At 43.8% G+C, this 9,975-nt stretch overlaps 1 protein-coding gene across 1 annotated transcript; it reads left to right on the forward strand.

Annotated features, from left to right (window-relative positions):
- The first annotated feature begins 2,245 nt into the window (after positions 1-2,245).
- LOC100338096 (growth hormone-inducible transmembrane protein) lies at positions 2,246-4,487 on the forward strand. Its single transcript, XM_002721105.5, has one exon. It carries the CDS (start codon positions 2,373-2,375, stop codon positions 3,408-3,410), a length of 1,038 nt encoding a protein of 345 aa, XP_002721151.1. The 5' UTR covers positions 2,246-2,372; the 3' UTR covers positions 3,411-4,487.
- The last annotated feature ends 5,488 nt before the right edge of the window (positions 4,488-9,975 follow it).

The following is a 9,975-nucleotide window of genomic DNA, read 5'->3' on the forward strand; positions in this document are numbered from 1 at the left end:
CCCCTCTTCCAGGCCAGCTCTCTGCTGTGGCCAGGGAGTGCAGTGGAGGATGGCCCAAGTGCTTGGGTCCTGCACCCCATGGGAGACCAGGAGAAGCACCTGGCTCCTGCCATCGGATCAGCGCGGTGCGCCGGCTGCGGCGGCCATTGGAGGGTGAACCAACGGCAAAGGAAGACTTTCTCTCTGTCTCTCTCTCTCACTGTCCACTCTGCCTGTCAAAAAATAAAAATAAAAAAATAATAAAAAAATAAAGAGAGAGAGAGAGGTCTTCAATCTGCTGGTTCACTCCCCAGTTGGCCGCAATGGCCGGAGCTGCGCCGATCCAAAGCCAGGAGCTAGGAGCTTCTTCTAGATCTCCCATGTGGGTGCAGGGGCCCAAGGACTTGGGCTGTCTTCTACTGCCTTCCCAGGCCGTAACAGAGAGGTGGATTGGAAGTGGTGCAGCCAGAACTTGCACCAGCACCCATATGGGATGCCAGCACTGCAGGCAGTGGCTTTACACACTTTGCCACAGCGCTGGCCCCTTAACAGTGCATTAAAAAGATCAGGCATCATGATCAACTGGGTCTCATCCCAGAGGTGTAAGGATAGCTCAACATGTTGCAAAGCAATAAACTGATATATCACATTAATAGAAGGAAGGACAAAAACATTTAAAGAAATTCAACACCCTTTCATGATTAAAAAAAAAAAAAAAAACTAAGTATAGAATGAATGTGACTCTACACAATAAAGACTATATACAGGGGCTGGCCCTGTGGCACAGTAGGTTCATTCTGGGCCTATGGCACCAGCAACCCATATGGGCACCAGTTCTAGTCCCAGCTGCTCCTCTCCCAATCCAGCTCTCTGCTATGGCCTGGGAAAAGCAGTAAAGATTGGCCCAAGTGCTTGGGCCCCTGCACCTGTGTGGGAGACCTGGAGGAAGCTCCTGGCTCCTGGCTTCAGATTGGCAACTGTAGCCATTTTGGTCATTAGGGAGTGAACAAGTGGATGGAAGACCTTTCTCTCTATCTCTCCCTCTCACTGTCTGTAACTCTACTTCTCAAATAAAAAATAGATAAAATATTTTAAAAGACTATATACAAGTCTAATAAACCCACATCTAACATACTTTTTGGAGGAAAATTGAAAGTTGTTCTAAAATCCAGAACAAGATATATTCAACAGGGTACAGGAAGCCCCAGACAGATTAGGTAAGAGGAAGAAACAAAAGGAATTCAAATTTGAAATTAGGTAAGAGGAAGAAATTAGGTAAGAGGAAGAAACAAAAGGAATTCAAATTTGAAAAGAAGAAGTTTTAAATTGTCCCCATTTGCAGATGACATGATTCTATATGTAGAAAGCTTTAAAGATGCCACCAAAAAACTACAAAAACTGATGAAGAGGGGCTAGCACTGTGGCACAGAGGGCTAAGCCTCCATCTGCAGTGTCAGCATCCCATATGGGCACCGGTTCAAGTCCCAGTTGACCTCTTCTGATCCAGCTCTCTTCCATGGCCTAGGAAAAGCAGTAGAGGATGGCCCAGGTGCTTGGGCCCCTGCATCTACATGGGAGACCTGGAAGAAGCTCTTGGCTCCTGGCTCCTGGCTTCAGATTGACCCAACTCCAGCCATTTTGGCCATTTAGGGAGAGAACCAGCAGAGACCTTCCTCTCCCTCTCTACCTCTCTGTCTGTAACTCTACCTCCCAAATAAATACATGAAATTTTTTTAAAAACAGTGATTTAGCCAAATTACAGAACACAAAAAGTAGCATTTCTGTATAATAACAGAAAGCTACCTAAAAACTAATCAAGAAAATCATCCCATTTATGACAGCTGCCTAAAAGATACAACTGAACAGAAATGTAACCAATGATGAGAAATATTGCTACACTGCCAATTGTAAAACACTTGTGAAATAAATTGAATATACAAATCAATGGAAAGATATCCCTTGTACAGTAGAAGAATCAATATTGTTAAAACACCATGCTACAAAAAAAAAGCTACAAATTCAGGTGAATTCCTATTAAAATATCAATGATGTTCTTCACAAAAACACAAAAAAATTCTAAAATTTGTGTGAAACCATAAAAGATCCTAAATAGCAATCTAATGCAAAGAAAACAAAGCTGGAAGCATCATACTACCTGAAGTCAAAATACACTGCAAAGCTACTGTAACCAAAACAGCATGGTGCTAGCATAAAAACAGACATACAGACCAATTGAACAGAATAGAGAGCTCAGAAATAGAGTAAGGAGCGGGCGGGGGGCCGGGGTGGTGGGCGCGTGCGCGTTTCGCCGGCCCGGAAGGGGAACTGCGTGGTGGAGGTGACCGGGAACTGAGCATTTCAGATCTGCTTGGTAAACCTGGTGCTGAACCACCATGCTGGCTGCAAGGCTTGTGTGTCTGCGGACACTGCCTTCCAGGGTTTTCCACCCAGCTTTCACCAAGGCTTCTCCCGTTGTGAAGAATTCCATCACCAAGAAACAGTGGCTCATAACACCAAGCAGGGAATATGCCACCAAGACAAGAATTGGGGCTCGACGTGGGAAAACTGGCCAAGACCTCAAAGAGGCAGCTTTGGAACCATCAGTGGAAAAAATATTTAAAATTGATCAGATGGGAAGATGGTTTGTTGCTGGAGGGGCTGCTGTTGGTCTTGGAGCATTGTGCTACTATGGCTTGGGAATGTCTAATGAGATTGGAGCTATTGAAAAAGCTGTAATTTGGCCTCAGTATGTGAAAGATAGAATCCATTCTACCTACATGTACTTAGCAGGAAGTATTGGTCTAACAGCTCTGTCTGCCATGGCAGTCACCAGGACTCCTGTCCTCATGAACTTCATGATGAAAGGCTCCTGGGTGACCATTGGTGCAACCTTTGCAGCCATGATTGGAGCTGGAATGCTGGTACAGTCAATATCGTATGAGCAGAGCCCAGGCCCAAAGCATCTTGCATGGCTGCTACATTCTGGTGTGATGGGTGCAGTAGTGGCTCCTCTGACAATTCTCGGGGGGCCTCTTCTCATCAGAGCTGCATGGTACACAGCTGGCATTGTGGGAGGCCTCTCCACTGTGGCCATGTGTGCACCCAGTGAGAAGTTTCTGAACATGGGAGCCCCGCTGGGAGTAGGCCTGGGTCTCGTCTTTGCGTCCTCTGTGGGATCTATGTTCCTGCCACCAACCTCTGTGGCTGGTGCCACTTTGTACTCAGTGGCAGTGTACGGTGGATTAGTTCTCTTCAGTATGTTCCTTCTGTATGATACCCAGAAAGTAATCAAGCGTGCAGAAATAGCACCAATGTATGGAATTCAGAAATATGATCCCATCAATTCCATGCTGGGAATCTACATGGATACGTTAAATATATTTATGCGAGTTGCAACTATGCTAGCAACTGGAAGCAACAGAAAGAAGTGAAGTGACTCGGCTCTGGCTTCTCTACTACATCAGATGTCTTGCTTGTTAAATAGGAGCAGGTGTTCATTAACTAGTTTGTACAAGCAGCTTTCTTTGAAGTTCAGAAGATAACATGTCAGCCTGTGTAAATGTTCCAGTAATGTCATGCTTCCAGTCACTTTTTCTTCTAGAGAATAAATTCATTAGTTCTCTTCCAAATAAGCACTCATATTTCCAATTCTCATGTTTGAATTTTAAAATGTTTTAGTGAATGTGGAAAGTAAGATTCTATTACAAGAATTTAAGTATTTCACCTATCTTTACATTTGCAAGGTTAAGTAAAAATCAGCATTCTTGTGACATTTCCCTACATGTTTGTTTAGAATGCAGAACATTGCAAGCAATGTCATAATCGATGTAGAGGTTTGGTACAGGAACCAGGGAGAAGTAAAGGGTCACCCGCAGTTTGTTTTGAATACTTGAGCATGGCACTTGTGTGACTGATGAGCCAATGAGAGATGTCTCAGTATTTGAAAAGAAGCAAGTGATGGGTGCCTTTGTGTTCCTCGGTGAAACATTGGCACAGGGGTTGGATTCTCCTGCTGTTGCTTCTCAGGGCTGTCTTTACAATGCAGGTGTGGTCGTGGCTGACTTCCTTGTCAGGACAATATTGGGATGCCCAAAAATGTGTATCGTGTGGAGATTTCCTGCTGGAATTATGTATATGTGAGTTTTACTTCCGAATCTCCTAAAACAAAGTATCTTTACACAGCTGTTCTCAAAAGTACAGACCATGAGATTTGTTGCTTCTGTTACCTATAGAAACAACATGTTCAGAGTTATTGAGGGTTTTTTTTTTTTTGTATATTTATTGAAATGTCAGATTGCATAGAAGCTTGCTTTTCACATCTCATCAGACTTTAAAGCCTTTATCAGAAAAGTCTGTCTGTGGCTTACACGTGAGATCATGAAAGCAGTTTTTCTCCTGAAACTGTTTCTTGCATTCCCTCTCAGAGTAAGCACTAAAAAGCAAAGAAAAACTAGTCTGTCTTTATGAAATATGTTTAAAAATAAAAAACTTAGCTTCCTTCGGCAGAATTTTCCTTCTGTTTATATAGACCATCATGTATGCTTTCTTGGAACATTTGTATGTTTTTTGATAAGAGTTATTTTGGGGGGGTCTTTAGTGAATAGAGGAACATCTGTGTGATTATTGAAATGATCACTATTTTTGAGAAACGTTGTTACAGAAATCCAGAAATAACTATTTTAACCATCTCAAAGTACATAGAATGCTTATTTCTGAGATAATAAAAGTTCCAGCAACATTGTAAAAAAAAAAAAAAAAAAATAGACCCATGCATTTACACACAATAGGGAATGGACAATCTTCAAAAACAATGTTGGGGAAATGGACTATCCACATACAGATAAATGATATTAGAACCTTATCTTGAGGCCGGCCCTGTGGCATAGTGGGTAAAGCCGCCGCTTGCAGTGCCAGCATCCCATATGAGTGCCAGTTCGACTCCCGGCTGCTCCACTTCTGAACCAGCTCTCTGTTATGGCCTGGGAAAGCAGTAGAGGATGGCCCAAGTCCTTGAGCCCCTGCACCCATGTGGGAGACCTGGAGGAAGCTCCTGGCTCCTGGCTTCAGATTGGCTCAGCTTTGGCCATTGCAGCCAACTGGGGAGTGAACCAGTGGATGGAAGACTTCTCTCTCTCTCTCTCTCTCTCTCTCTCTCTCTCTCTGCCTCTCCTTCTCTCTGTGTGTAATTCTGACTTTCAAATAAATAAATAAGTCTTTAAAATTTTTTAAAAAAATAAATAAGAGGCTGCTTCAATATTTAAAAAAAGAACCTTATCTTACACCCTCTACAAAAAAATCAACTTCAAATAGATTGCAGATTAAGCGTAAGACCTAAAATTATAAAGCTACTAAAAGAAAGCATAGCAGGAAAGTTTTATGACATTGGTCTGGCAGGGATCATTAGACATGACCTCGAGAGCACAGGCAACAGTTGCCAAAGTAAAAAATGGGTAAGTCTAAATAAGACGCTTCTACACAGCAAAGAAAACAATCAACAGAGTGAAGAAGCAGCTTACAGAAGGAGAGAAAATATTTGCGAACTATATTGATAAAGAGTCAATAACTAAAATCTGTAAGGAACCCAAGCAATTCAATAGCAAGAAAACTGATTTAAAATGGGGGAAAGACCTGAGCAGACATTTCTCAAATCAAGGCACACAGATGACCAGCATTTTGAAATGTTCAGTATCACTAAGCATCAGGGAAATGCCTCGTCAACACCCTAATGAAGTACTGCCTCACATGTGTTACAACGGCTATCATAGAAAGGACAAAATACAACAAATGTTGGTGAAGATGTGGAGAAAGGGAACTCTTGCACACTGCTGGTGGGAATATTAATTAGTACAGTCATTGTGGAAAACTGTGAATGCTCTGCAAATAATTAGAAATGGAACTATTGGGACCAGCATTGTGGTGCCGCAGGTAACTGCTGCCTGCAACACTGGCATCCCAGATCAGAGCCACGGTTTGAGTCCTGGCTGCTCTGGTTTCAGTCCGGTTCCCTGCGGCTATGCCTGGGAAGGCAGCAGAGGATGGCCCAAGTGCCGGCTTTGCTCCCAGCCTCTCACATGGGAGACTTGGATGGAGTTTCTGGCTCCTGATTTCGATGGATCAGCTCCAGGATCAGCTCGAAGACTCAAATCAGTATGTCAGAGATGTCTGCACCTCCATGTTTACTGCAGCACTATTCACGACATCTAAAATATGGCATCAACCTGAGTATCCATCAGCGAATCGATGTGTAAAGTGAATGTGATGCACACATATCCACATTCAATGGACACTACTCAGCCATTTAAATAGGAAATACAGCAACTGGAGAGAACATGAATGACTGGAAGATGCTATACTAAATGAAACAAGTCAGGCACAGAGGCAAATGTCACATGGTCTCCCTCATGTGTGGCATCAACAAAGCTGATCACATAGAAGTAGAGAGTAGCAGAGGCTAGGGGCTTGGGGATGAGGGCACTGTGGGGAGTTGCTGCTCAGACAATACAAGATGACAGTTAGGTAAGAGTCATAGATTCCAGGGATCTAAAGCACAGCATGGTGACTCCAGCACGTGATGATAGACTGTATTCTCAAAAAAGTGCTGGAAGTGGTGTGTTCAGTGTTCTCACCACAGAAAATGATAGCTATGTAAAGTGTGTGTGTGTGTGTGCATTTATTTTTTTTTTTATTTTTTTTTATTTTTTTTTTTTGACAGGCAGAGTGGACAGTGAGAGAGAGAGAGACAGAGAGAAAGGTCCTCCTTTTTGCCGTTGGTTCACCCTCCAATGGCCGCCGCGGCCGGCGCGCTGCGGCCGGCGCACCGCGCTGATCCGATGGCAGGAGCCAGGAGCCAGGTGCTTTTCCTGGTCTCCCATGGGGTGCAGGGCCCAAGCACCTGGGCCATCCTCCACTGCACTCCCTGGCCACAGCAGAGGGCTGGCCTGGAAGAGGGGCAACCGGGACAGAATCCGGAGCCCCGACCGGGACTAGAACCCGGTGTGCCGGCGCCGCTAGGCGGAGGATTAGCCTAGTGAGCCGCGGCGCCGGCCTGCATTTATAATGTTAATTGGATTTCACAAATTCTTCACTGTGTGTGACTTTAAAACTTTGTGTTGTACGTGATAAATACAAGGAGTCTGCAAATAGAATGTGTATTAAGAAAAAACGCACAGATTTTAAAGTTTTTTGTACCAAATAAACTTACATTATTTCTAAAATTATTTGTTTATTTTTTTTGAAAGACAAAGACAAACACATCTTTGTGTCATTCTCCAAATGCCCACACACCTGGGGCTAGGTCACACCAAAGCCAAGAGCTGGGAACTCATTGTGGGTCTCCCATGTAGGTGGCAAGGCCCAGTCACTTGAGCCATTACCAGTGCCTCCTAGGGGCTGACTTAGCAGCAATCCAGAAGTCAGAGTGGAGCTGGGACTCGAACCCAGGTTCTCCAATAAGGGATGCAGCCATCCAACTGGCTTCTTAGCCGCTACACCAAACTCCTGCCCTAAACTTAACTTGTAAAGCCCATTTTCCCATGAGCTTTTTAAAGTATTCCTATACGTATAATTCTATTTAAAAAAGTAAAGGAAATAAAAAGTTTCTAATGAACTCTACAAATAGTAGTCGCAAAGGGCAACGTGGGAGACCTTGCTTTGACTGTGAGCCCAAGAAATGGGTAGCCTCTTCCAGAAGCTGGGAAAGGAAACAAACAGACGCTCCCCCAAGAGCCTACAGAAGGAAAACAGGCCTGCTGCGCCCTTGGTTCTAACCCAGTGAGTTCCAGTTTAGACTTCCTGCGTTCAGAACGCAAAGACAACACATGTGTACTGGCTAAGTACGAAGTTCCTCAATTTGTTACAGCTGCGATAGAAACTAATGCGCAGACCTAAATGCAAGCGCTAGAAACACGAAACCAGAAGAAACCAGAAGAGTAATTCTTTGTACCTTAGGCAATGGTTCCTTAAATCTAACACCCAAAGCACAAGCAATGAAGAAAATAGATAAGGTAGATTACATTACAATTACATTAACATTACAAATTAAAAACAGATACTTCAAAGGACACTGTCAAGAAAGGGAAAAGTAAGTCCAGAGAACAAAAGAAAATATTTGCAAATTATGTATGTGATCAGGGAGGACCACTCTTCAGAATGCATGGGGACTCTTACAATTCAACAATAAAGACACAAATAACCCAATGTTTAAATTTGCAAAAGATCTTAATAGACATTTCCCCAATGTTAATCACCAACATGATCATCTTAAGAGGCAGTGTCTTTAGGAGGTCATTAATTCACCTCGCAGACGGGATTAGAAACCTGATAAAGAGGCTACAAGGCATTTCCTTATAGCAATACCCATGCATTAAGCCACATAGTCTATGAGTCACATCTCAATAAAGGTGTTGAAAAATTAAACTGCTACCAAAAATATCTCTTCCCACCCAGGTCAGTCAGGTCTACTGCTCAACTGACCAACAGATATTTCTTCCTTTGTAATTTTATTTATTTTTTTTAAACAGTGATAGCCTGGAGTGTCTTCCAAAACGTAGCTCATTTTGCTCTGCCCAAGGTCAATGACTGTGGACGCTAAGTCTTTGTATCCAGTTTTCCCAGAGTTGCCAATAGTGACCATGTTCAGCCTGATACTTAGCAAAGGAGGTAATTCAGGCACCAACTCAACCACTTGTCACCTTACAATCTTCAAATCCTTTCCCAGTGCAGGCAAATGTTTCCCAGCCACCATCAGACGACACTGCCTATAGTCCAGACGCCCTGTATGGTCAGCTTATTCGTGTTACTCTCTGATATTAGAATGTGGATGAATCAACTTGGGGTGGAGAGTTAGGGACACTTATGTTTTATATAACTAGGTTATTAGTGAACCTGTGTCTGTTGTCTGGAATCCTGCAGCTGCAATCAAAAAGCTCCCTTGGGAGACAGTGTTGACAAGAATTGGAAACACGAAAAATCCCCTAAGCTTGGGTGTGGAGAGGCGCTAACCACCTTAACCCGAGCAACACCATCGTCTCCAAGCTGCCGTCCTTCCTTCATGTCCCTCTCGTCTACTTAAACTCTCCACTGCCATGCCCATCACCTGCTGTCACCTTGATCTTCTGAATTCATCTTCAGACTCTGCTGAGAAACACAGTCCACATTCTTTCGTGAGCTGTGCACACAGCCGCTCGTAGCAAGCATTCCTCTCAATTCCATTCCTTTGTGCTTCTCAGTTTCTCTATTTCCCCAAAGAGAGCAGAACACAGAGGCCTTGGCGCAGCAGTCAGTACATGCCAAGCCCGTCCCTCGAGGACCCAGAGGAACACAACAGATCCTCAACCCCAGTGCCCTGCACTTCCCCAACCATTTCATTCCCCTGACTTTGAAGAACCTTGAGCCATTTCAAAGAATTCTCTCATCCAACAAATATTTGTTGTGCTTCCACTGTGGTCCAAGCATCATGCTTATCTCTGGGGATTCAATGGCGAGCAAACTACACAGCATCCTTGTCTTTGGGAAGCTATGGAGGGAAAGGAGTAGCCATCATTAAAAAGAAAAAGCAAGTATGGGTGGGCATTTATTGCAGTAGTTATGACACTGCTTGAGATGCACACATCCCATATCAAAGTGCCTGGGTTCAAGTCCCAGCTCCACTCCCAATTCCAACTCCCTGAAATTGCACACCCTAGGAGGCACTGGTCATGGCTCAGGTACATAGATCATTCCACACATGTAGGAAAACTGGATTGAGTTTTCAGCTCCCACAGCTTTGGCCTGGCCAAGCCCCAACAGGCATGTGGAGTTGCAGGCATGTGGAGAATGAACCAGTAGATGAGATCTCTCTTTCTTGCTCTTCCTCTCACTCTCCAATGTTTGTGCCTTTCAAATAAATGAAATAAAATAAAAGCAAATAAAATATTCAGGTTCTAAGTACTTAGTTGTCGCTCCCCCTCTTCGTGGAGGAGCGACACTGAACCCTGCCTAGGTTTCCTATCTGAGTCA

The sequence above is a fragment of the Oryctolagus cuniculus genome, chromosome 14, assembly GCF_051225735.1.
Source record: "Oryctolagus cuniculus isolate XC-2025 breed Fujian yellow rabbit chromosome 14, ASM5122573v1, whole genome shotgun sequence".
Taxonomy (NCBI): domain Eukaryota; kingdom Metazoa; phylum Chordata; class Mammalia; order Lagomorpha; family Leporidae; genus Oryctolagus; species Oryctolagus cuniculus.

Coding starts and splice junctions, on each gene's coding strand:
- LOC100338096 (XM_002721105.5), top strand. CDS start 2,373: ATGCTGGCTGCAAGGCTTGTGTGTCTGCGGACACTGCCTTCCAGGGTT.